Source organism: Parus major, chromosome 5 (assembly GCF_001522545.3).
Source record: "Parus major isolate Abel chromosome 5, Parus_major1.1, whole genome shotgun sequence".
NCBI classification, from domain to species: Eukaryota; Metazoa; Chordata; class Aves; order Passeriformes; family Paridae; genus Parus; species Parus major.
In genome coordinates, this window is record NC_031774.1 from 58,828,066 (window position 1) to 58,856,024 (window position 27,959).

General features: G+C 41.3%; 1 protein-coding gene across 3 annotated transcripts; it reads right to left on the reverse strand.

Annotated features, from left to right (window-relative positions):
- Positions 1 to 275: 275 nt before the first annotated feature.
- On the reverse strand, positions 276 to 5,775 carry CDKN3 (cyclin dependent kinase inhibitor 3). 3 transcript variants are annotated; one of them, XM_015632028.2, is made up of 8 exons: positions 5,728 to 5,775; positions 5,447 to 5,529; positions 4,676 to 4,731; positions 4,026 to 4,070; positions 3,030 to 3,252; positions 1,939 to 1,970; positions 1,293 to 1,396; positions 276 to 586 (listed from the first exon to the last, which is right to left on the reverse strand). In XM_015632028.2, the coding sequence occupies exons 1-8, from the start codon at positions 5,728 to 5,730 to the stop codon at positions 500 to 502; spliced, it is 633 nt and encodes a 210-aa protein (XP_015487514.1). In that variant the 5' UTR covers positions 5,731 to 5,775; the 3' UTR covers positions 276 to 499. The 3 variants fall into 3 exon arrangements, with proteins under 3 accessions (XP_015487514.1, XP_018862653.1, XP_015487515.1); XM_019007108.2 differs by lacking the exon at positions 5,728 to 5,775 and having other exon boundaries at positions 276 to 583; positions 5,447 to 5,656; XM_015632029.3 differs by lacking the exon at positions 5,728 to 5,775 and having other exon boundaries at positions 5,447 to 5,650.
- Between the last annotated feature and the right edge of the window lie 22,184 nt (positions 5,776 to 27,959).

Here is a 27,959-nt window from a genome sequence, read left to right on the forward strand (position 1 = left end):
TCACCTACAACCCCCAGCTTGGTTTGTCACAGATTTGTGGTACAACACCTCGTGCTTTTGGAACGAGGAACTCCTTCCTAAATACCCCTCAACACATTGAGCACAACTGTGACATTTTAGAATGAGTTGTTACAAGCTCATAAGGGGTCAGTGCTCCAGCTTGACTTGGCTTTGTTTTACAGCAGAACTGAGGGTGTGAGGGTGTTTTTAAACAGCTCCAGAGATGGAATTTCTATCCAGCTCCACTATCCCAGAAGAACAGCAATGGACACAAACACACTTGTACATGTATTTTTCAGGCAGTGAGTATTAATATCACCAAAGAGAGGAAGACACCACATGTTCTCTAGGATTTCCTTCTCCATCCCAATACTTTACACAAGGATTTGGAAGGCAGCAGCTGTGTCACATAGGCAGTGGCACTGAGGAAAGATCAGGAGAGAGGTGTCTTGTCCAGGAGTTTTCCACACAGACACAAAGATGCCCGTGGCAGGATCAGCTACCGTGATGCTGATCTCAGCACTGGGTCCTTTGTTGCCAGGTGTGCAGCCAGGTTCTCCCGGAAGTCATGGAGGAAATTGTACTGCTGGAAATGCACAACCAGGTCTGCAGTGAGTGCTCTGTACTTTAAGAATAGGCACCACCTGTCTTAAAAAGCTGTTTGATATCCCTGGATGAAAACTGCACCCTCTGGTTCATTTGTTCTTCATGTGCCTACTCCACATCCTCTGGGATTTTTCACTGTCAAAGATTCCATGGATCTTGACTCGGATCCTGTGGTTCCCCATACTGACCACAGGAGATACATTACCCCAAGGTAATGCAAAACATGGTCCTCAGAGGTGGGAGTTGGCAGAATTCAATGCTGCTTTATTTTGAATCATGGAATCATTTAGGTTGGAAAATCTCTCTAAGGTCTTTGAGTCCAAACATTCCCCAGCACTCTAGGGCTGCCACTACTCCACGTTCCCAAGTGCATTCACATGGCTTTTAAATTCCTCCAGGGATGGGGACTCCACTACTGCCATGGGCAGCTGTATCGGGGCTGGACAACCCTTTCAGTGAAGAAATTTTCCCTATTATCCAACTTAAACCTTTTCTGGCACAACTTGAGGCCTTTTCCTCCTGTCCAGTCACCAGTTCCCTGGGACAAGCTGTTTCTTGAAAGCAGAAAACAGCTCAAACCCCAGAGAGCAGCTGTTGGAAAGGTATCTCTCTGGGAAGTGAAGGAGGGGACTGGCTGAGCTCTCGCTGCTGTTGGACCCGTGTATTACCTGCTGCAGCCCCATTACCTTGATGGTCTGTATGGCCCCTGATCCTCTCAGGTTCCTGAGGCTCTCTATCACCTGCTGAGGTGCCAGGGTGTCCGAAAGCTGGAGCAGGAGACAGGCAGCCACTGTAAAGGAAAATATTTACACCTGAATGCTGCTGAGTGCCTCTGCACACAGCCACTGATTTGTCCCATGAAAACCACCCTGGCAAAACTAGCCGGGTCCCAGAGCTCTTGGATCTCTTGTAGAATCCTATTTCTGGGCACTGCCCTATCTGCCTGCTGCTCCTGCCTAAGCCTATGGGCTTTGGAAATAGGTGAAAACCCTCCCACTATTTGCCCCCTGCCTTCCCAGGAACGTCCTGGGATGCAATTCCTTGTCTTTTCAGGAACAAGTGCCAGCACACCCAGTTCATTCCCCTTTGTGTCTTCTGGCCATATCACCACCCCTTCCTTCTGGGAACACACAATAACTAACGCTCCTGAAAGCTTTAAAGGGCAACACTGTGATGAAGACAAGATGCAGAGGAATTGGTTCATGTCCTTTCTATTAACCAGGCTGCTCGTGGTAGTGGCAGGTTTGATTGCATCCACAGTGAAGCTTCCAGCAGAATTTGGCTCCATGGGTTTGTGGGATGGGTTAATCAGGCATAGATACAAATGCTTACCCAAACATGAGCGTCCAAGGCCACCATAACAGCTGGGAGAAAAAAGAACATCTGGTTGTAACAAGCTGTAGCAAACTGCAGCACCCAGGGACCCCCCCCAAACACATAAATATATGGACACAGCTCTTGCCTTAATAAAATCAAGAGGAGCAGTAGTACGAGAAAGTCAGAACAAGATTTTCTCCATATTTTCTATATTCTATTTCTATACCTACAGGGATATATCCTATTTATTCTCTGGACCTTCTGTGTCTTTCCATGGAAACTTCAATTTTAAAGCTCCCCTTTATTCCTGGTAATAGTCCCAAAGGCACAGGAGGACAGTGAACAGCAAGAGGATGGACAATCTGAAGTTTCTTTAAATCCTACTCCAGATTAAGGGTTTGAAGACAGTTGTGAGGAGAGCAGCAGGGTTCTACATTAGCAGGAAGACCAAGGACTCAGTGGATGTCTGTACAGGAAGCTGTCAGTGGGATCATTCAGGGAACATGGAATTTGGAAAGTTCTTCCCCTCTCTTCTGAGCTCAGCTAAATAAATTCCTTTTAACCTGTTCATGGAAATTAGGAGTGAATTTTGCACTGCTGGAACCCATTGAGTCTCTGACAAATAGTCCAGGGGGGTGTTATAGAATCATAGAATGGTTTAGATTGGGAGGGACCTTAGAGTCATTTCATTCCACCCCCTGCCATGGGCAGGGACACCTTCCACAGGATCAGGTTGTTCCAAGCCCCATCCAGCCTGGCCTGGAACACTTCCAGGGATGGGGTAGTTACAACTTCTGACAAAGAAGTGCTTTAGGGCTGTGTACACCTGGTATCCAGCTAGAGCAAGGAGCCCTCTGGCTCCACTCAAAACACACTTCAAAACTCCTGCTGGACAGAGCAAGGGGAAATGGGACATTCTGATGTGAAAGGAAGAATTCTCTCCAAATAGCTGCAGGAGGAGGAACAAGCAATCTTCACAGCATCAACTAACCCTAAAGAATGCAACTGCCTTTTCACACCATCCTATTTCCCCTGCTCACATATCTGGAGAGAAGCTAGCATCCTTCACAGGAATGTGGGGTGACAGGGAGGCAGCCAGAACCTACTGTATCATTGTTTTCTGTTTATTTTCCAGGCAGGTTCTGAGCTCTTCCAGGATCTTGCAGCAGGTGGCAATGTCAGGAGCATTCCCATCAGGAATGGGGTAGTGGTGCACACACATCCCCTGCTGTTGGTAAGTGTCGAGCAGGTTTGGTACTCGGTATTTTGAGAGCTCTCCTCTGGTACAAAGCACAAAGATATCCTGGATCCCACAGTTCTTTAGTTCTCCTGCCAATGGATTAAGACACTTGCAAATAAACAAAAGCCTATCAAGCTTCAGGATAAACATATTAAGTACTTTGGTCCTGAGTCTCTTGTTTAATCTTTGGGGCTAAGACAATAGGAGTGAGCAATTTTGGTTTGAGCACCCTTTCCTTCCACTGAGTGTCTCCCACATTTCCCTTGAGGTAATCCAGGAGAGGAATTTTCTCAGTTCAGAGGGAATCCAGAAAGAAGTCTCACTGGAGAACATATCAGCACTCAGGACAGCCTGTTATCCACTTAAGTATGTTTCTGTCCCATCTCCAGTTAAAATCACAGATGGTTTGGGTTGGAAGGGACCTTAAAGCCCATCTTGTTCCACCCCCTGCCATGGCAGGGACACCTTCCACTATCCCAGGTTTCTCCAAGGCCCATCCAGCCTGGCCATGGACACTGACAGGGATGAGGCAGCCACAGCTTCTCTGTGCCAGGGCCTCCCCACCCTCACAGCCAGGAGTTCCTTCCTGAGCTTGACTCACCCAAACACTGTGGGGATTTGCTATTAATGTCTGCTCTTCAGAGCTTACAGCTGAATACTCAGCACAAATATTTACATAAATCCACCTTTTCTATCCCGATTTCACTTTTCTCTGGGAAAAAGAATTGTAATTCATCTTGATCCCAGCTGCTCTGAAGATGCCTCATGGGCACTGTGCAGCTCCTGCCTGGAAATATCCCAACTTTTTATTCCATAGTCATGGAATATTCATGGGACTGCTCTTGACACAAAGAAGACTCACCTATATCCTTCTGGAGATTTCTTCTGACATCCTTAAACCTGCAACCTGAAACAAGTTATGAACAGCAATTACCACTCCAGGTAAGTGACATTTATGGGATGGCTGCAGCAGAACAGATCACAGGCAGCTTCCCCCCAAAAGCAAAGCAAGCAACAAAGCCACACCCTGAATAAAACACAGTTCTTGTTCTTGCAAGTAAATCCCTGGTACAGAAGACAGTTTAAACTTATCTGCTTAATACTGTAATGTAATAGGATTAAAGAAAGAAATCTGCCCAAGGTTTTAAGGTGCTTTGTGTTTTCCAGATGAAAAGTTTTGGATATTTTAACTCAGGATACAGCATAAAATCCCCCCACAAAACACATCCAACAAATAAAAGGTATGAATAAAGACCACTTAAGAGTTGAGTGGAGATCCATCATGGCTGAAGTTTTGGTAGTTAAAAATGCAGTCAAATTTATGTTTAATTTTATGACTTTAAAAAATGTGGTCTTGCTTTAAGATAGTCTCTAGATTAGCTTTGGTGTTTCCAAAACACTAATTCCAGGGTTAGATTATAAAAGGAGTCACAACACAAAATTCTGGGGTACAAGGTATTAACCCCCTTCAGCTTTCAAATATTCCTGAAAATTTCAGTGAATGCTTCTTACCTGGCAGGGAACATAATCCCAGGAACTCTGAAGAGTAGAGAGGAGACAAAGACAACCTATCAGAAAATAAAAAGTAAAATAAATAAAAATCAGAAGGGAAGATTTCAATGATTTAAATATATCAATGTCTTTAGATGGGGAATCAAAAGGGTGGGGCCAGACCCTGTCACCAGTGTCTCATGGGAGGATGAGGAGCAACAGGCACAAAATGAAGCATGGGAAGTGAATATGAGGAAAAATGCTACATTGAGGGTGACAGAAGGTTTGGGTTGGAGGGGACATTAAAGCCTATCTTGTTCGAATCCCCTGCCATGGGCAGGGACAATTTCCACTATCCCAGGTTGCTCCAAGCCCCATCAAACCTGGCCTGGAACACTTCCAGGGATGGGGCAGTCACAGCTTCTCTGGGCAACCTGTGCCAGTGTCTCCGTACCTTGTGAGTAAAGAACAGAGGCCTGGAACGGGCTGCCCGGGGAGGTCGTGGAGTCTCCTTCCCTGGAAACATTCAAAAGCCACCTGGATGTGATCCTTGGCCTCCTGCTGTGGGTGAGCCCGCTTGGGCGGGGGGTTGGACCAGCGGGTCTCCAGAGGCCCCTTCCAACCCCAACCACAACCAGTGACAGTTCCCCAGCACCACTGGGCCACCCTCAGCCTGGAAGGTCACCAGAGCCTGGCTCGGGTTTCGCTTGCCAAGAGAAAACCCTCCTGTTTCTCCGGATAGCGAATTAATACAATTTCGTCAGGGAAAGGATCCCGCGGCTGTCGCCTCACCAGGAGATGTGGAGCGGGCTCGGGTCCTCCTCGGCGGCCTCATCGTCTGAGGAGGCGAAGCCGTCGGCTGGCGCCGCAGCGGGCTGCGGGGAGAGCGGAGGGCTCACCATAGGGCCGCGACCCTTGGCGGTATCAGGATCAGGATCCTGTTCCCGATCCTGTTCCCGTTCCCGTTCCCGTTCCCGTTCCCGTTCCCGTTCCCGTTCCCGATCCCGATCCCGCTCCCGCTCCCGTTCCCGATCCCGCTCCCGTTCCCGATCCCGTTCCCTTAGGGGTTTCACCATGGCGCCGCTCCCCGCCGCCGCCCGTTCAAACAGGCCCCGCCCACCGTCCCGTCGCCCAATGGGAAGCTGCGGCTCAGCGGGTGCGTGGAAAGCCAAGCAGGCCTTCCCCCGGCTTCATAAGAGGAGTGCTCTGATTGGTCAGCCGTGGGGTCGGACTTTAATATGCAAATATTGGGTGTTCTCTGCGCTGATTGGGTGAGGCGGCGAGGCGGGAAGAGCCGGTCTCGAGCGCTCAGGGGTGGGGCTCCGTGAGGGCTCCGGGGAGGGCCGCGGGCGGTTCCCGCTCCTCTCGCGGGTATGTTCAAACTGTCCTGTTTCTAGTAGTCCCACTGGTTCTTGAAGGTGATAGGCCAAGGGGGAATGAATTCACAAAGATACATGGCAGGGTTAGATGGGATATTGGCAAAAAACCTCTCCCTGGTGAGGGTGGTGAGGTCCTGGCACAGGTTGCCCAGAGAATCTGTGGTTGCCTCATCCCTGGCAATGTTCTAAGGTCGGCTTTGACAGGGCTTGGAGCAACCTGGTCTACTGGAAGGCACTGCTGATGGCAGAAGGTGGAACAAGATGGGCTTTAAATTCCCTTTCAATCCAAAACATTCTATGATTCCATGATAAAACACCGAGATGGATGTGAGCCTAAACTCACAGAATATCCAAGAGCAGGGATGATCTTGAGCGGTTGCCTTGTGGAGGATTTGGGTGGTTAATTCTATGTGTAGAGACCATAGGACCTTGTAACAGCAGAAAATGAGCCATTTATGCTCTTTCAAGCCATGAACTTGAAGTCAAATATTCTTGTCATGGTACTGCTTTTAATCATGCTGTAAAATAGTTTTTTTTAAGGCTCTTGCATGGAGTTTTTGTCTGAAAATAACTACCATGAAGGATCACTCCAGAGAGGACAAAATATTTTAGGCTCCCTCTTTTTAAGAGCTGGGGTGTTGCCTGTGCTTAGGGCATTCTAGTAGATCTCTTTTTTCAGAATTTCTGGTTTATTCTGTGAGTAACTCTGGCCATGAAGAAGAACAACTACATAAATTACAGTGTGGGATTTTGTTTTTTAAAATGATATTAAGGCATTTCTACAGCCTGTGTTTAGACACACAGAGCTATGCTGTGAAGGATCCAGGCACAAACGCTGAGTTTTGGCATCAATTTCGAGGATAATGTCATGGAGACTTCCAAAGATGTTTCAAGTCAAAGGAATGGCTGGGCACAAGTGGTTTGAACTTGGTGGGATTCCCAGTAGGACCATTGCAATATCTCCAGGTTTGGAGATTTAAAATTTTAGCCTTACATTAGTAACTTTGGTTCCACAGCTGGAAGTTTTATTGAAACCTCCCTGAAAAGGATTGTAAGAGCAAATTGCTTGAAATGGCAGGATTTAGAATGGGTTCAGGGAATGAAGAAACAGATGATGAGAGGATCAAGGAGAAGATGAGTTTATTAAAACTCAGAATATGATAGCAGAGGTACAAAAATTACGTTAGTGAAGCATAATGTGGAATTAAAACAATCCAGATGTTGCAGACTATGATGAACTATGGGAAGAAATACATCCCAAGGATTGAGGCAACATGAGGACAGCCAGTCACTGTAGCTGCAAACATGATTCTAATAACTCAGCAAAAGCACAAAGGAGCAGGTATGTTGTTTGCTTTTGTTTTTAGCTGTGGTCCCATTAGATATTATGTGCAACACTCTGGGGATTGAAGCTTTATGGAAGCAGCAGCATGAGGCTGATAAATAAATATAAGAAGAGCAACAATGGTAATGCTCCTGGTCACTATTTGAAAAGATCAAAAGAATTCTCAGGAATTTGGGTGCCTTCATGTACTGGAAATCATGATGGTATTGCACAGAATCTAAAATGGTGATAACAACTGTGGCAGAAATAAATAGGGATAGGAAGTGTGAAATTTGAACTAGATACAGGAAAAAGGTTGGGGAAAAAGCACCCCAAATCCATACTTAGGGAAGTCTTATGAATTTCCTTATTACCCTTGACATCTTCCAGAATTAAATGACAAAAACTGTGTTTATTGGCTGATTACCTATTAGGGTGGTCTGTTTATTTCTTAAATTCTTAAACTGAGCTGTTTCCCAGCACATTGAATGGGGGTGTGCTAAAGCTTGTTCGTTGTGTATTTTGTAGGAAAGACTAGGTTTCTGCCAAAAGTGTCCTTTTGACATATAAAAAGGAGAGCATCAACATCAAGGCTTTACATTCTGGAAGTCTTTGTCAGTTCACAGACTGGGGACCTGTGGATAAAGGTGGATAAAAATAGTTTCAGACATAGGTCCAAATATGTAATTTGGAAGACTTAATTGGTGTAAGGTATGATTTAATCAGAATTTTAATTGGGCTTTTAGATAATTGACTGGACCAGGAACTGTGGTCAGATGTTCCTCTGGGTACACCTGGGTCTTGTGTCTGCCTGCACCAACCAAAGTGAAGTGCTTTATATCCCAAATTCATAACTTTTCATACCAGTAAAGTGTTAAAATTCCAATTGCCAAACAAGTACAGCTAAGCCTAACCTGGTTTTGCTGTCCCTGGGTCATGGGAAGAGCCCTCATCCCTGGGGACAGTGGAGTGCTGCATACATGTGGCATCTTCTATCTGCCATTCAGCACTCAGGTTTCATGAACAAAATAAATAATTGATTTACATCAGGTGAAAGCTTGGAATGAATGTCAATGTGTGGCTGAGACAGCCAGGGAAGTGGTGTGAAGCGAGCAGTGGAGGAGATTGAAGGTACATCCTCTTAGGTAAAGATAAACCTTGACTAAACAAGCTCTATAGATGTGACCTTTCCCTGCAAAGAGATAAAATCGGATCTGACATGTCCAAATTGTCAAAATTATATGAAGAATACTGATAACTCCAGACAGTCATCTGTGATGCTAAAAGCATGTCACTTCTCATTTCATAACTCAGTTTCTGGAAGTTTTAATAAGCCTAATTAATTCATGTGCTGTCCCACATCTCTTTAGGAGGGAGCCCTATACCAGTCATATCACCACAACATCCCACAAGGAATCATTTTACTTTTCCAGGTTGTTGTTTATGGAGCTTAAAAAATAACAGGTGGAGCAGTTTTGAGATTTACAAGCATCTTCTCTTTTTTCCTCCCCTACCCTTTCAATTGTATATTTGTAGAAAATGGAACTCCTACATTGTTACCACCTGACAATGAGGATATGAATAGAAGGTTCTTGTTATGTGAAATAAAATTGTGTAATGTTTGGAGAAACAGTTGTGACTTGAGACAGAAAACAAACTTCTAGAATGGCAAGCATGATTTTGGAAGTTTCTATAGATTTTCCTCATGGTTGGTTCTTCAGCCAGACTTGAGTTTGTTTTCTTTGGGGTTGTTAAAACAGTTGAAAAACCACTGATAGAAAACATTGTGAATGGTGACTGCTCCGAGCCAGAACATTTGCTGAAGGCAGGTTCTTTGCAAGGTTTGTTATTTCAGAATACCAAACAATTGCCTTCTACTCCAGATTGTTTGAGGAAACTTTTTATTCTTCACGTGCACATGAGTTTCTCTTGCATTCAATCACAACCCAAATGCATTGGTGGCAGTTGTAGGCACTGGATTTATGATGGATTGTTTTGCCAGGACAGCACCATGGAGGTGGAGTTGCAAGGCAGACAGAGGGATGGAATCTCCATCCAGCCCTATGGATCCTTCTTGTCTGTTGAATTAAAACCAGAACTGAGTTTTGGCCCTAAAGCTGGTGATGAAAAACAGTCTTGTAGGTGAATGAAGTATTTTCAATTGAGCAGTTTATAATGGTCATGGACTATTTATGATGGAGATGCATTTTTACATTTCTAGGCAGGGTTCAGCCCTGCTGGCATTCAGACTGATGATGTATTAGGACACTTGCAGTGTTCAATAAATTCCTGTTTATTTTGAATCAAAATTAAGCTTTTTATAGCTACAGAAGAAACTCCAGAGTCAAGAACTTTCTGGAGTCAAGAACTGTACCATCCTGTGCAGCTGATATGAGATGGTTGTATCTTGTCTGCTCATTTTTTTATCACAGTTTTCCTATATATATATATATATATATATATAATATATATATATTTCTGTCTGTGTTAAATGCACAAAAGTAAGTAAAGAAAATCTCTGTAATGGTGCTTTTTGTTCTGTTTCTATGACTTGTACTTTCTACTATGGTCTGTATGTGACCTTGAAGAATCAGTTTTAATAAAATAATTCTTTAAAAACAAGATTTTCTCTACTGCACAATTTCTTTTGTATTTCAGGCTGAAATTACCTGTCAGAAAAAAACCCCAAACAAACCTGATAATATCTGTAACTTAGTTTTTAGTACAGTTTGGTTTGATTACCACTTGCCTATGTCAGCCCTAGCAGAATACAAGTAATCATCAGTAGGTCCAGTACTTGAAGACAACCTGCAAGAAATATGGGGATGGACTTTGTACAAAAGCCTGGCGTGACAAGGAGGAATGGCCTTGCACTGCCAGAGGGCAGGGTTAGATGGGATATTGGGAATTGGGAATTCTTGGCTGTGAGGGTGGGGAGGTCCTGTAGTGGAATTCCCAGAGCAGCTGTGGCTGCCCCTGGATCCCTGGCAGTGTCCAAGGCCAGGCTGGACAGGGCTTGGAGAAACCTGGGATAGTGGAAGGTGTCCCTGCCATGGCAAGGGTTGGAATGAGATGGGCTTTAGGGTCCTTTCCAACCCAAACCAGTTTCTGCGAGCCACACTCATTTTCCTCTCTCCTAAACAGTAGAGGGCGATCTTGTATTAAAAATTTAAGTTTTACCCCCATCGAAGCCTTTCCCTTATGAATTGTTGTCAAAAGAATGAAGGTTTTTATCTCTAGAAACATACGGGATCAGGTGTCTGTATTATTCTGTGTAAATGTTATCTCTGTTAGAGATACTCGCAGTAACTATCAGGTTTTACACCACACAGCAACGTTGCTCTGTAGTGAGAATTACTGAAGTAAAAGCATTATGATACTTGAGCAAATAATAGAACTCACTGTGCAAGAACGCTGTGAAAGTCTGATGTGTTGAGTAATATTCAAGAAGTCTTTTGAAATTAAGTTTTTTTTTCGATGTAAGAAAAAGTAATCTGGTTTAGTATGTTACATGAAGGTTGAGGAAACAACATGCTAAATTTATTTTGTGTTTATTTCAGTCTGGGAAGTATCTGCCCATTTGTGCTCGTGGAGATGCCTGACTGCAAATCGAGGTGCTGAACCAGTCTCTGGTGCTCAGGTGGGGACACAGACTGTTCCTACAAGTGTGGACAGTCTGTCTGAGCTAAAGCTCAAAGATTATTGCTTCAGTTGCTCAAATACAAAAGGTATGAAGCACGTGACAGCGTAGAGAGTTGATATTATATTCTTTGGTGATGGAGTTTTTAAACTCTTTTTTAAAGCTTTTGTGTAACAGTTTGTATCCCTGACATGTCACCTGGAGTGCTAAAGCATTTGGTCCCTGTGAAGGAGAATCGCTGAACTATTGCAGATGGCCTGGCTTGATAAACTTCTTTGTCAATTAATCTGTTGCAAATGCCCTCAGTCTTCTGAATGGGTTTTCCTCTCGCAGCCCTGTGATAGTTCCCTATGGCTCCAGGATGGAACAATCCTGGGCAGTAAAGAGATTGAGATAATGACAGTCCATGGTGACAGCAGGGCTGGCAGAGCCAGCCTGGGGGAAGAAAGACACATACTTGCCAATAGAAATACCTCCATCCTTTGGGAATTGTAGCTTGGGAATCAAAGCTGACCTCATAGACAAGAATGATGGAGAACAAGCTTTTGATTTATGACTGGATGAAGCTCAAAGTCTGCCCTTCTGATCCTTCTTTACAACACACCTTTTGTATTTTATATGAGCTCTTTCACTTTATTCTCAGAATGTTATCTCCTGGGGTATCATTTTTAAGTCTTTCAGTGTTGTAATAGTTCACTCATCTCCTTCATAGTAGTTAGTTTTTGTTTTTTAATGAAGCTAAAATCCCCTTTTAGTATCACAAGTAAACTGTTGTTTATATTTAACATGACTGATCATCTGCTTTGCTTTTTTTATTCTTTTTTATTTCTGAGTGTCATGAAAGCTAAACCCACATTTACCTTCTAGACCACAGCTAGGGAATTCCATTTGCATTCCCTGGTGCCTTGGTTGCCTCAGGTACTTGCTTGCACTTGAATATGAAAAAAAAAATGCATTATTGGTACTGGAATTTATAGGTCAGATCCTTTGTAAATGTTGAGCTCTGCTGAGTTTAATGAAGCTGTGCTGCTTTTCATCATCAATCTCTAATTAAGACATCCACTATAGCGATTGTAACACTATGTCCCTCTCCTGGGAATTCTGCTCTCTGCTACCTGCTCACTTTGCCTTAGAGGCTTTAAGCAAAATTGTGAATTCTCTGAAAATTTTAAAAATATGAATCTGGGTCTAAATTTTCTGAGCTTATTTTTGTGCAATCAAAATTGTTCCTATTTACCAAATCTTTGCTGTGCCCTCTGTGACAAGCCATAGAAAGGGCATAAAAAAACATTTGTGTGCCTTTTATAGATTGGAAGGACTGTGACAGCGCAAGATCAAGTGCAGCTCTCTGTAAAGGAACGTTCTGTGCATCAGCTCTGTGGTATCTGCATTTGGGGTGTTTGTATTTCCATATATCTGTCAGTCTGTCTGTCATCTGCCTCCCTGTCCCCCTGACTTATGTGGCTGTTGATAAATACCCTCCGTTGGTGATTAAAAGGAAGTGACCTCATCAGTTTGTCTTTGCAACCACAAAGGTTTGGTTGTAACGTGACATTCCATCCTATTACTCTGGTTTACACCAAATTCAACAGCTTGTGGCCTGCAGATACTCAGGATAAAGAGCAGAAAGAGACTGACCTTGACAACCTCATTTCTCATTCCTTTCTTGTTATAGGTAATATAGCTGAAAATGTGGTTTTAATTATAGTACTAATGAAAACTGAAAATCCAGACAGACACTTGACAAACTCTGGTACGCTTTATATTACATTTGTGCTAACTACAAAGTATCCAGCTGGGTGTAACATTATATCTCTTTTCCTTGAGCATCCGCCTGACTTAAGCTGTATAATTAATGTGTACTTTGGCTGCAGGTCAGCTTACAGTTGGTTTTTTAGAATTTTTACATTTTTTAAGATGTTGTAATGAAACGAATATGTTTATTACCTCTGTGCCTGCATTCCCCAGAGGGATTTAATACCTGTGGAGGAGCACCGGCTGGGAGAACTTGAATAAAATGCCTCTGCCAGCTGAGCCTGATGCATCAGAAGCCTGCTTTCAAAAGTGGGTGTAAGAAACAGAATCAAAAAATGTCATGTCCACAGATGTGTTTAACTTTGATTCACCTCCTTTGTATGGTTTGTTGATTTTAAGTTATGACACCAATACACAATTGCCCAGAGTAGAATTTGTGAAGGGATTTATTTCTTTTCTTTTTTTTCTTTGGAAAGAATTTTGTTTTCAGAACTCACCAACGAGAAACTGATGTTCTCAGCTAGAGCCAGAAACACTAAAAGCAGGTTCCCTGCCAAGCTCCACCAGTGCACCTTCATCCTGACCTGTCTTAACTCTGCTATTCCAGCCAGGCATCTGAGTGCACCAGCATGTGCATGTAATCGTGTTAAATAAAATCCCTGTTTTCATGATATGGGCAAATGCTCTCTTGGGACTGGACTGAAATTAGCTTTGAAGGAATTTTATTCTGATGTAAGGCAAAGCTGAAATTGGGTTACAAATGATAAAAATCTGAATACTTGCATTACACTGCTGTTCTCAAGGACCTGCTGCGGAACTCAAAATTTTTCTTAACAACAGTATTAGTGTGTTTCTCGTGCCAAACTTCCAAAAAACATTTCTGACATAAAAGGAAATAGCTGCAGCACAACCACACTCACAGCAGGGACCACAAGGTGTTACTTGTAGAAATGAATGCATAATGATTTTCAAATGAACTTTTCTGGCATGTTTCTGTGGCCAGTAATGTGGTTTGATGTTTTTGTGAGTGCACAAAGCTCATATCTCCATAACCTATCTGCAGCTGTGCTCTAAACTTGTTTGGGGATACAGATCATCTGAGGCAAGTTTGATTTTTCTCTAACAGCTTCAAATTTTTTCTGCTTTCTGCCAAACATGGATGTGAAAAAAAGGCTTCTTATGAAAAATTATTCATGAGCAGCTTTGGTAATATTTACCTGAGTTTTGAAAGACAAACTGAGTCCAACTGGTCAAAAAGTCTCTCAAAAAGCCTGTAGCAACAGGTGATTGTTTTTAAAAACTGCCTTTCTAAAAAGGATTTCTGGGTAGAGTCCCTTAAAGGCTGTAACTTGTTCTGGAAGAAATTTTGGAAGACATAATGCTAGAGATACAGTTCCTTTGTTAAGAGAATGGTAGGGATTTGGGAATTAGCCATCTTCTCCTACATTTCTATTTCAAAACCACTGAGGAGCCTTGCACAGGCTCAGGCTCTGTTAGACTAAGAGCACAGTCAGACACAGCTTCTGTTCCAGGGGCCTGTGGTCTGCAGAGGCACCATGGGCAAATCCCAGCCCCAGCTTCTCCCACAACTCCACTGGTTTTCACAGGGTCTGCTGAGTGCCCATTTGGCACAAGGAAGATACACTGGCAACAATTAAAGGCATTTCCCATCTCAAAGGGGAAATAGCACCTGGTCTCCAGTTAGCAAACAGCTAAAAAATGAATTAAGCCAGATGTGTTGAGCCCTTGGTATTGACACACATGGCAGTGCAGACTTTAAAGTGTCCCTCCTGTGGCCTCTAGTTATACTGAGATCTTATTTCCCTCCTATAAACATCATGGAGAATGATTAAGCAACAGTACCCCATTTATATCCCATGTTATGCCAAGAAAAGTTCATGGCTGTGTTGTTTGTCAAGTGACAGTACAATGGTTGGGTAATGTTATAACACTTATTTGTTATTCCATTAACTGTGCTAAACAGACGTATAGGACAGAAGTACCTGGGAGAGTTTTATATTTAATATTGCGCATTATTATTCTTTGGCTTATTTTATCCCTGTGTTAATTTGGAATCAATTTCTCCTTCACCTTAACCATTCTATTGATGAATCCCATTAACCCCAGTGGAATTACTACCATGAGTAACGCTCTGTCAGGTAACAGTGGTTAGGGATGGAGGTACTGCTTTCTTAGTCTTTCCCCCAAGAAGTCAGTCAGCCTTTAAGTGATAAATCCTCATCAGTGGGTGTTTTAAATGGTTCTGGTGTGGAAAGAAGCAGGAGCTGAATTTCCTGGAGTTTAAATATTGTCTATTGCTCCAATGAAGTCTTCAGTCACAAGTGTTCTGCATTTGTTTATTATCGTCCCAGGATGAAGCTGTTCTGGAAACACAGGAAAAAGCGTTAAACTTTCTGATTTGCCCACTCATACATAACTGTGTTGTGGTATTATGTTTGTCACATGCTATGTGTGGTTTGGATTGTGCTTTTTTAAAAGGTGCAAATAAAAGAAGGAGGGTGAGCATGACAGTACCTTTCAGTTTAAGTGTTAGTTTGTTGACACTGATGAGATATTTGTGCATGGAATCTACTGGGGCAGTTTCTGAGATGGAGCAATGTTTATCATTTAACATTTCCAAGGAAGGGCTGGAGGAAAGCTGAGAATGTTTTCTTTAATGCAAACAATATCAGAAAACATTTAGATATGTCTGGAGTAAAACCAAAAATCTACATTCTGTACTTGGGCCATAGTTGTCTAGGAAATGAGGTGTACCTGTGCATGCTCCTGTGTGTTTTTTATTTAGATCTCTGACTTATCTGAGCTTGTAGATCTGTGGAAATAGATTTTTAAATCTAGTGCTGTTTGTTTGTTGTTTGATGGGTTTCATGGGTTTTGATGTCCATCTGGGGCACTGTGTGCATGCAGTGACATGTGCCTGTCCATGTGTATGTGTGCTCAGCTGAAGTGGGGCAGATGCACTCAGTTGCTCCATCCCCTGACAGCAGCTTCACTCTCAAATAACAGCTTGCAAAGCTTTATCTGCAGATATCATCAGCTACTCACAAATGGACTCACAGAGTGGAGGCAGGACACACTTCCAGTTAAATTGGAAAGCACAGTTTGGGCAGCCGGACAGCTCCTCTTGACCACACAGCGGAAGGGGATTAAAAATTGGAATTACCCCAAAGTTCCTAGCACTGGCTGCATGTTCCACAGTACAGAAAAAAACATCAGAGGGAAAATCCCTGAGGAATTCACAGGCTAGATTACTAAGTGTAATATTTTATACCAAATGCCATATTAGCTTTAGCCTAGAATTTATTCTCTATCCAATTTATGCAGATTGTTCTCTCCCAATTTACATTAATTAACAATCATACAATGCTTGAGAGAGGATCACGTGAAGAAGGGCACCGAGCACATTGAGTTCTAGAGCTGTAACTTCAGAGGACAGAAACATCATGTTCCAAGCAGGACCCTGGTCAAGAAAACATATATGTACATATGTTACATATGTGTATACATAAATATACACACACACATATATGTACTTTGTTTCTGAACTGGCCTTTTTATGTTTTGGAGCTGGAAGACAACAAGGTTCTCAAAACATTAATGCTGGAAATGTAGTCATGAGTAATGGATCTAAGGATAGGATTTTGCACTAATCACTAACCATGGTTCTAATGAGTTTATAGAAAACTTTAGAACCAATTTGACCTTTTTAAAATTAGAGAAAAGATGTACTATAAAGTAATAATCTTATGTCTGTGAGACCTAGATCATATAAATTGTGAGATCCATTCTTCCAGCTGTGAAGTGCAGTGTACATCCAGCATGGCAGTAATATCTTTCTGATATAATTCTGATATTTGGAATTATGCTAAATGTGGTGGCCCTGAGTTGTGTGTGGAATAGTTGTGGTGCAGCCCATGGGCTGTTTTGTACCTTGGATGCAGAGTTTTTATGATGGCAAATACTCTGAAACTCGTTCAGGCAATAAATTTACTTGCCTTTGAGTTTACAAGGCAATAAACAGTTGAGGCCTTTGACCTCAACATTTACCAAATACATTTGCAGCAGTTGTGTTTATTGACAACTATTTATAGGGAAGTATTTTATATGGAATTTCACATGTGAAAGAGAACAGCTTAATTTTGCAGCTTTTATTCTTTCTGATTTTCATTTTCACTTCCTGTTTCCTTGACTTACTTTTAATAGCTGAAGTTGCAGGTTAATGCTGCAAAATACTCAGCTATTGACAAAACAGTCAATTTAAAGCTTTGTGACACATTTTTAGATTTTTCTCTATTTGTATTTTGGATCACTGAAACAAAGGTGTATGTATGCTACATTTTGCAAGGCATTATGTAAGTTTATTTTAAATTTTCTCAGTTACTGTAATAGCCATTTGCTAACTTGAAAATATTTCCCACAGTTAAATGGGAGAGTGTCAGGCCTGAAATAAGTGGAAAGCAGAAAGGTAACAGCACTTTCATCCCTCCCTGAGACTGTCAGCTGAGCTCAGACCAGATACACCTGAGTAACTGTTCCCAAAACAATCCTGGCTTTTGGAGTTGTCACTTTTAAAATTTCATTGGCAGTGGCCGAGCCAAATCCTTGAGTTAATGTTTAATTTCAGGCCCATGAAGCATGAGATTTCAGTGTGACTGCTCTTAAGCTTAAAGATAAGGACATGCTCAAGTTCCTCGCTGGAAATAAGCCAGCATACCTTTTATCTCACAGCATCATGCCTGTAAGATACTCATTTCAATCTGGTGAACCCTGATTGCCTGAGTTCTTCTAGAAAAAGGGTTTCAGATCCTGTGGAATTACAGCCATCCATATCTAAATAGCTCACCAGATTCCTGCCCCCTGTAAGTTTGCTTCATGCCAATTTGCAGCAGTTGAGGATTTGGGCAGAGTTTTGATCAGGAATTCTTTGTGCCTTTGTGTAATTGGGCTTTTTTCCTTACTGCTGAAGTTTTAAACATTGGTATCTGCAGGCTAAGTGCAGAAACATTTTGAAATATATTAGAAAAATCTTATTTATCCAGATGGTCAGACTCTCAGGTGGGTTACACAAAATACGTTTAGAAAGTAGTGTCTTAAGCTTCAATAAATCACCATAAATGGGTCCACAGTAGATTGTCATCCAATGTTGATTTTCATTCATGTGACATAAAAAAAATGGGATGATTCTCTGGAGTGGGTCTGTCCACACAGGAAGAAGTTAATAAACAAGATGTTTTATGCATTTGGTGTGTTGAGTGTTTAAAGGGGTAAGAAATACAATTTATCAGTGCAGCCTCAGCTTGCTTTGTGAATTATGTTTACAGCCCATATCCCAAATTCACACCCTGGAGATCTGTGGAAATAATAGGAAATATCACTGGCTCACATTGAGGTGGTGACAAGTTGGAGTTGTGGGGTAGGACAGCACTTTCTTGGCACCTCCACTTCTGCTTGATGAGGTGGCAGTGACACTGGGCTGGAGTTGAAGTCCTCTGATGGGATGGTGTGGGGGAAAGCCCATTGCTCTGTTGGGCTGGGTTTTGGATGAGCCCCAGAACCCTCTCAAGGAAATCCCATACTGGGATGCCTGGGAAGCTGCCTCAGTGTGGATGTTTGGCTGAGCTTGCTGTGAAGTGCAGAGAAGGAATTGGGGCCCTCAGGCCGTAGGGATGGAGGTGTGGAGCTTTGTTAGCACTAAATATGAGTCAAAGAAATAAAATGACATGGAGGGAACAAGGAGGGAGGGACATGGCGTGAGCAGCCTGACTGTGACAGTGTGAAGGGCAGCTCCAAACCTGTCAGCACAACCGTGTGAGAAGCAAGCCAAGAGCCTGGATGCTGTTCCTGCTGCTCAGAGACTTTTCCACAGATCACCACTGGGGCCTTCATGTAAATCCTGCCCCCCATGTGGCCAGGGGTGACCTTATTCCTGCCTAGAGTAGTGAACATGAAGAAAAGGAGGAACCTTGTGCTTACTTGAGCTGACTTATAAATTAAAATCAAATGGATTTAATTTCAGTCAATTTAAAAGCAAAGAGGCACTTTGTATAACTTAGTGGTTTACATGTTTAGGTAGCAGCATCTGCCTTCACTGTCTGTGTGTCTCTCAGCCATCATCCTCCACAAAAATACTCATTTCTAAAAAGCTCATTTCTATTTTATTTATAAGAAATAAATATATTAATTTTAAAATGAATTGTACACTTCTCATTAGCTTAAATTAAAATCACTCCTTTATCTGTTTCATCTTCCTTTGCATTTAAAACAGATTTATTTTTCCCTTTGCACATATCTGTCCTAAAGCATTTCATATCCTGGGTGGAGGAGTCATACTTGAGAAGAGCCTTTGGAGGCCAATGGAAAGAAATCCCCACAAATAAAGCCACAAAGCCTGAAGGAATTACAGCATCATTCCTAAATCCCACTGGCTGCCCACTGGGATCACTCCGTGTTCCAGTGAAAGAAATCAAAAAGGTGCTGTTCTTTGTGGTTCACAAGGATTTACTCAGAAAAACAACAATAAGGAAACTTAAATGCATTAGAGTACTTGTGATCACAATTTGCTGTTGACTCTTTTCTGATAAAACATTTAGATTTTTGGGTTTTATGCTGAAAATATTTATTTTTGTGGAAATCTTTCACTAAATCACAAAGGACATTTTATGCTTATTTTTAAAAATATATTCTAAGGATTTTATTGGTTGAAATTCATTATTTTCTACTGGAGATTTATCAGAAATGTCTATCTTTCCTTGACATTTCCAGCAAGGGGAAAAGCACTATTTGCCATCTTTAATAAACTTCTTATATTTTCCTGCTATTCACTACCTTTTAGCTTTTATATTTTCATTGCCACCCAAAATTTGGAGGATGAAGGAAGAACTAGGTACACAAATAGCTGGAAGAGATCAGAAGAAAAAAGCACAATTGAGATTTCCTTTGGGAATCTTCCCTTGCTGACTGGAGTTGAATCCCAGCTGCCAGAAGGTGGTTGCTGGATGTTTTTGGTGCTCCAGAGAAACGACATCCCTGCAAGGTGCCCAGAGGGAAGAACCTTTCTGGACAGCTCACAGGATCCTGCCAGCCTGTGGACATCACCCTTGTGACATGGGTTTTACACTGATATTCCCTTTCTTTTCTGCATCAACTGGCCACCAGGAGTCACTGCAATGTCTAACATCCCTTTGCCTACTAATCTGTATTACTTGTCCTTAAATTTAAGGAACCTTATTCCTAAATTTTTATTTTAAATCTCAATTGGCATCCCCAGAAGAACTGAGGTGCTTTGAGTGCATATTGCACAGATCTCTGTTACAACTTTTAACTGATTTTTATTAGCAATACTCTCACTCTACAAGAAATGCTTTAATGAAAAAGACACTGTGTAAATCAAACAAAGAACCCACAAGCAAAACAAAGGTTTGTCCATTCTCATTGTGAGCCCAAGCAGGCTTTTGTCAAACACCTGAAATCTGATATGAAAGTCGTTTTGATATCAAATTTTGGCATCCCTATATTTTTTTTTCCTAAATCTGGCCAAGCTGTATGGCTCTCAAAAGATTTTAGTCCACAGATGTTTAGTAGAGGCATTTTAAAGTTTGGCAGTCAAATTCTCTGAAGTTTTCATCTCTTTTTTTTTTTTTTTCTTTGCTTCTAGTGCTGTCTCTCAATTACATACTCAGGATAAATAATAGGAAGAATCACTTGATGGGAATTCCAATGGAGAAAATGGGAGTGAAATAGGAAGTACAGGTATCAGGAAACAACAAATGGTGAGTGGAAACTGTTAATTCTATTCTTACATATCTGTTGTAATGACAAACTTTTTTATTCAGTGTGATGTAGTTGGATGTTTTGCTAAAAATACCCTAGGAATGCCTGTGAGGAAACAGAAAAATCCATATTAAATTTGGAGTTTAAGGCCATGTATAGGATAAAGCCTTGGGTTGCATGTAGAATGGAAGAATAGAAAGAAGTTGAATAACTGCTTGGTTTTGAAATCACAGACAGCTCTGTCCTGGACAGCCCTAATTCTTTCCTCACAATGAATGAAATGGTGGATTGGTGGAAAAGAATTGTGCATGATCATGTCATGGACACCTGACTCAAAAAAGGGCAGAAAGAAGTTTGTGGCATTTCCTAACTTCTGGATTCTTGGCATTTCATTGTTATAGTTATTTTTATTTTAAGGCAGTGTTTGGATGTCATAAGTAAAAGCAATGCCTTCAAAGTCTGTATTCCATCCTTAGCTCCAGAGAAGCATTCCTAATCATTTTCTGAATTAGCCTAGAGGGGCTTGTTTGTCAGACTTTCCGTCAGTGACAAATTGTTCACAGCAGCATTTTAGAAAACAAACCTCATGCCAAGTTTACAAACGATCCTCTAAGAGCTTGGGACAGTCACTTCCACACTCAGGACATTTCCATGCAGAACTTGGAGGTGAGATGTACAGTAATGTTACTGGGATGTCCGTGTGGATTTGAGTGGCTTTCTTCTGGAAACTGCATTTGGATTTAATGCTTGAAATATTATGAAAGACCACATCCCATTTCCCTTGTAGTAAAAGGGCCCAGTCCCTTTGTCAGTGTAGCAGGAGCACTAATGAGGGTTCTGGCTCAGGGCTGCCATCTGTAAAAGAGTTAAACATATTCTGATCGTTGTTATATCATTAAGGGCATACTTAACCCCACCGACTTAATGAGGAACATACAGCCTTAAAGGTAATCACATACATAAGTGCTCTGCTGAAAAGGGATTGATTTAAACCTGATACAACTCTGTAACTCATCCTGTTCACCAAGCACCCATTGAAATTCCTTGCTTAACTACAGGGCGGGTGTACACCTTGTGGGCATGGCTTTGAGCGGCAGCAATGTGGAATTCAGCTGCTTCTCCCAGAGCTGTAGTTGCAAAATACGGCTGAAAAACACCTGCAGAGGTTTTTGATCACGAGGGTGCCCAGCTGTGATCCACAGGCTGCTGTGGTGCTCACCCAGAGGATTAAACCAGTTTGCAACCTGCTCCTTCTTTTCAGGTAGCAGCACAGGAGCACAGAAAGCATGCAGTGTTGGCTTCCAGAGGTGTTTGGATAGTGAAAACCCAAGATCATGACTCCTGTTTTCCTTGTGGGGTTCCTGGACTTGCAATCCATGTGGCACATGCTGCCAGGTGTGAGCTCCAGGGCAAATTATCAGCAAGGTGTAGGGTACCATCTCTGGAGCTGTTCCTCTGGCTTGCAGTCTGCATCTTCCCAACTCTCCCTCCAAAACAAGGCAACAATTAACAACCTCGTCAAACAGATCCAGCACACATTTGTGACTTTTTTTTTTTTTATTTTTTTTTTTTACCTGAGGGAATTATGTGATTCTTAGAGGCTTTTCTGCATGCATGGAAAACTGAGGGTCTCTGGGAAGTGCTATTCCTGCTATTTGTGTACCCCATACCTTGTAGGGCAAGGTCAGGAAAAATTATCCATCCAGGCAGAATGTCTGAATACTACTCACCTAGTTTGCTTCCTTGCCAAGATAGGACTGGCTTTACCTACAGTTTTCCTGACAGTTTTGTGTTTATGTAAGTTTTTTCTATAATTTTAAAATAATTATTGCCCTTTTCTTAATAGTGTCTCAGAACAAATGCACGATTTTTTCTCCTGTCTGTTAATTCAAGGGCAGCAATCACAGTGTTACTGTGTGTGTTGTATCACAAGACAGAGACACATTTGGCCAGCAGACTGTGAATCCTCATGGGAAGTGGCACAAGGGTTTTCCAAACCTCAGAATTTTATGTTGAAAATAATTGTCTGGAAGGTAATAGTCCCCCAGAATGGACTAATAGCCTGTCAGGTTTCACGTTTCCTTGAGTCACTTTTGAATTCATAAAACATTCTGAAATACTCTGATCCAAATTTGGGGCTCAAAAATGTCAGCTTCACATGGGATGAAGCTTTTCACTGCAAGGTTTTATCTGAGGAGGATTCCTGTTTACCTTTCTCCTTTGGATTACTGGAGACAACCAGGTGAGTCAGTTTGTGTTTGCTGTCAGTAGAAAGCCCTAATGAGGCTGTGGGTGCTCTAAGTGTCCAGCTGCTAAAATACAGATGTTGTCCAACTAAACTGGATTGATCCAGATCCAGAATGGTATTTCCCTGGCAAGGTTTAGCATTCTTAATGCAAAGTGAACCCTCATAGCAGGGCCTCTTATACTGTAGGGTTTGTATTTTAATGAGGTAGATATTTAATCAATTTTAGGGTATACTGGTATCTGCCTTTTGCACATGTTTCAAATAACAATGAAATTTATCCGCAGATGAAGTAATTGAGGCATAGCCCGATTTCAGAAGGGTGCACAGCCCTTACTTCAGTGTAATTCTAAGAGATTGGGGATCAATCAAAATGTTTTAAAATTAAGAGTTTTCTGCAGCTGGGACACTCCCAAGTTGAGCTACTTTGGTTTCAGTTTATAGCTCAATTTTTTTTCCCCCAAGTCAAATGGTTTATTGTACCCAGGATTTTTTAACTGTCACATTTGAAAATGAAAAGTATCTTTAAAAACCCCGATATCCTGTAGAGATCTAAACCCATATTGAGCTGCGTGACCCAAACATACCCTGAACTTTAACAGCAAGAAGTTTAAAATTGAAATCCAGGTCCACATTTCACATGAGTTCCTATCCTTGTATGTCAGAATCTGAACACAACATTCAGCTAAAATACCTTGGAATTTGCCTTTGCTTAACTGTTCTCACATGAGTTACAGCTCTGGCAATTGTTTATTGCCTCTAAGCACGATTTTGGTGATTATTTAGAAAATAACCCTTTTCCTTGTGGTTGTTCATGCCACACTATTTGCTTTATATCTTATCTGTAAATGTTGGAATATTTGAGATCCAGATATGGATTGTTGGGCCAGAACCACAGCCAGATTTTCACAGGGTTGCTTTACAAATCCTCTTACTTTTGTAGCATGTTTTCAAACTTTCTCTGTAGAAGTGTATTACTAACTTTTCCTTTGAGGTCCAGTTTCTGATACGTTTTCTTGCAGTAACACCACATTTTTGGACTGGGAGCTGTTCATTCTGGGAATAAAACAGGACGACTTTGGCCATCAAGGTCTCATCCAAGACCCACAGAGTACAATGGAGGTATCTCATTGCTTAGTGGGGCTTTATAGGTGGTTGAAGAACAGGATAATCAAGTCATCAAGAGTAAAAATTAACACAAATTGCATTAAACTGTAGTTGAACAGTTTATTTCACTGTCTCACAATGATGTAGGTGGTTTCTGTGCTGGATTCTGAACTTTATAGTTGACAGTTTATTTGGAATCTTTCTGCTAACAAAGAGTCTCATCTGACTGAATGTCAAGTCTTAAATGCATTGCTCAAATATTCCTAGATGGATTTCATGAGAAAAATTCCAGGGGGGTTATTGCAGTATTGGGTCCTGCAGTATGGATCCTATAACACACACACAAATGAAACTATATTAAAAGAATTACACTGAGCAGGAAAACATAGTTTAGTTTTAATGCTAATTTCAATGATTTGGAACAAAACACTTAAAGTGTTTCAGTGGTTTTTTTGCAAGTTTTTACATGGTTTTCTATTAAAATTTTCTTTCCCATTTGAATGAATTTACTTGGCATCCTTCCTATTGATTCAAACTGCTGTGAAACAGTGTTTCAGTAGGAAAATCTTAAAATAAGCCATATACCATATTTTTCAGAATTCCATCTCTTTCAGAGGGCATTGCTGGGTGGAGTCATTCGATGTAGAATACATATTTTCAAAATTTCTTCAAAAAGTGTTTGTTTGAGGATGATGTGTGCAATTCAGAGATAAATTATAAATTACATCTTTAGATCTTGATTAGCAGTAAGCATAAATATCAGGTTCTGTAATGGGACTTAGCAGCTGGCAGCTAGCATGACACTCAGTGCTTATCACTAGTTCTTTCTCTCCCTGGAGTTATTATTTATTTAGTTTTTCTCCCTCACCTGCCTCTTACTCAGCCCACAATGTCCCACACAGGTTACACCATGGAGCAGGTGGGAGCCAGGCTGGCCTGGGGGCTCAGATTCCCTCCCTCTCCCTGTGGTGGTCCTGCACCCTCTGCTACCTGCTCAGAACAGGATTACTTTTTTGAGCCCTTCAAGGTAGTTGAGATGAAATTGGGGTCACTCTGGACACATTCACTAAACCTTCGAGTTCCTGATGTGCTGATGGCTGTAGTTTAGGACTTTCCTTGAGCAAAATTCTCTTATAGAATATTATTTGCAGGGTAAATTATGGTGTAGTTAAGTGGAGAAAAACTCCAAGCAAACCACAACAATTATTTAGCAAAATAAATATTTGGAAAGGTGATCTCAATTGTTCCCTTTTGTGCAGCATTAATGGAGTTACCTGGGGAAAGTGAAAACACATTGTCACATCTATTCAACTTTAAAAAGGAAGAGGAGGTGTTTTAAAGAGGAGAAATTTTCCTTATGTGAAATATCTGACAGCAGCTACTGATCCCATACAGGGGGAGCACAAGGGTTGGAGATGCAGTGTTTTAGAACAGAAGATTCTCTGTGTTTTGTGTTTTCTATCAATAAATGAAAATAGAAGTTTGTGGTTAGAATATGGCTTTAAGTGCATAGATAAGAGCCCAAGTAAATACTAGCACTCCTCCATTCCTGAGGGAAGTTGGTGGCCTGCCCATATAATTTGCTGATAAAGTCCCATCTGTTAAAACAAAGTCCTGCAGCACAAGTAATAAATTTCAGGCAAAGACCATGAGAGGTTATATTTGCATGACAGTCTTCGCTGAGCTTTATTTTAAACCAGAAAAAGCATGTGAAACTGAAATAAAGATTATAATATTGGCTTTAAGTTAGCTTTACACTTTTGGAGAGCAAATGAGAAATCCTGCTCCGCTTTATTTCCCTGGTAAACAGTGTGGCATGATAAACTGTGAGGAGAATAAAGTCATAAGGAAAACTCTGCTTCACAAATGACATACGTAGAAAAACAGCAGATGTCTGATGAAGTAAAGACTCAACTTATTGCCAAGTCTTTGGAAAACAAAATTAATTTCCTTTCGTCTTTGATAATGATGATGTAATGTAGTTAATAGGAAGAGCCTGCTATGCTCATGGAGTTATTAAAGAAGAAATGTTAGACATGCAGCAGGTCAGAAATATGGGTTTACTTACCAGGGCCTTTTCCATGAGAGCATTTATAGATGTGGAGGAAAAAGAAAGAGCATAGTGATGTAGAATGTTGCTTTATGTCTTATTTGAAGCACAAGATACATGTAATGAAACAAAACTTGTGAACGTTCTCTTAAGAAGTTCAGAATTCTAGTGATCTGTACAAAGAAGAAAATGTTTTTTTCTAGGCAGCTTTTCCTGTTGAGATATTACTGCAAGGAAATAAAATATTTTTCTAGAGTGAGATTAAAAAAAAAATTATTTACCCTCTGATTTCCCCTGATAAGTGTTAAACCAAGTAAAAATGGTCGGTGAGTGGATATGGTATTGGCTTATTTTATGTGTTGAAAATATCTCATCAGCCACAACAACAAAATAGATTTGGTTTTAACAAAACAATATAGGAAATAGATGTGGTTGTTTATTTGCAATATCCTTTTTTAGTCGCTAGATGTCCCTGCCTGCTGGGAGGAACCAGGGGTGAGCTACCTGGGAAACAAAACAGGTGAAGCTCAAACCAAGGCTGGGCAGAGTCCTTGTGGGTATGGAATCATGGATCATTTAGGCTGGAAAAGCTCTCTAAAATCATCGAGTCCAGCTATTAACCCAGCATGTCCAAGTCCCCATACAGGGAGCTGTCCTGTTTAGGGATATTTTTGTTCTTTGTGTGCACTTAAATGGAAGGAGAGGTAGTGCTGGAGTGTATTTGTATCAGAGATACAGGATGAAAATTAGGTTTGTTCATGAAAACTTTTGAGGAGCTGCTTACTGGAATGGTTGAAGCAATCAAGCTTGGTTTGGTACAGCCTTGGTGACTCAATCTCCTCCCCAGTGATTAAAAAAGAGTTTTTTCTATAACCATAAAGGTGCTATTTAAAATTGGGGTTTAATTAATAAGACATGAGAATAACTACAATGCACATACATATATATACAGGCATGTGTGTGTATGTGTATTACTCTGAGAGAGATCCCACAGCCCTGCCATCTGTGGGACTGATGTTTGTTTTAACAATGTCCATGACAACAATCTCAACAATAAAGTTTTCTATCATACAGCAGATTTTACATTGTGTGACATAACTACAAGCAGCCCCTAATTAACCAGAAAGCTAATGCTGAAGAAGATTTGCATCTATTTCTAAAATTTCTCCCTTTCAGTACAAAATGCACACATTTTGATGAATCTGATTTCTGAACTCCACCCTGGTGTGAACAGACACAATGCTGAAGTCATGTTCTCATGCAGGTTGTAGAGTTGGCTTTTGTTTTTCCAGTAACAACCTGTTTGCTACAGATGGAAGCCAGGACTCACTTTGTGGAAGGTCAGCTCCAAGGAGAGCTGGGACAGATGTTGCTCCCTTGTCAGGACAGCTTTGGGCTTTACATATTTGACAAGTTGAGTGCAGATCACAAGTACAGAAAGCAGAGCAAAACATTGCAGAAGTGATTGTGGTTTCCAATTAACAAGTGAAAAATAGTGCCAGAGTTGAGTGTAAAATACCAAACATAACTCTCCAGAGAAAAAGCACATGTGACTGAAACAGTTCCCTTCAGCTGAAATGTGGGCATGGGGACTGCTAAACAGCTTTTATTGTAGAATTTTATTTTTTGCATATATGGCTAAAAGTTTATGGGCATTTACTTTAGCTTTAGTCTGCCCTATTCCCGATTTGACTTGCTACAGGTTGTTGTAAAAATAAAATTATTTTGGGTTTTTTGAATAGCTACAAAATTGTTACGGTTATTAAAACACACACAAGCTGTTAGACTGCATGTTTATTAAGCTTGGATACTTGTCCCTTTGGAGCCCACCTGCCAGTGAATATTTTGCTCCAAAAGAGTCAGTTAAAGTTCAACAAATTAATTTTGCAGTGGGTAAGTCATGCAGAGATGAGACCTGCTAAAATGCCGTCAAAATGTTGAGAGCAATCTTAGTTTGCTTCACTAAGCTGAGTTTCAGGAGTGAATTTTATTGATGTTGCAGACTCAAGGAAGC

Coding starts and splice junctions, on each gene's coding strand:
- CDKN3 (XM_015632029.3), bottom strand. CDS start 5,556: ATGGTGAGCCCTCCGCTCTCCCCGCAGCCCGCTGCGGCGCCAGCCGAC. Junction 3,253..4,025: donor AAATCTCCAGAAGGATATAG/GTGAGTCTTCTT, acceptor ATCCATTGGCAG/GAGAACTAAAGAACTGTGGG. Junction 587..1,292: donor GGGCCATACAGACCATCAAG/GTAATGGGGCTG, acceptor GTGCATTTCCAG/CAGTACAATTTCCTCCATGA.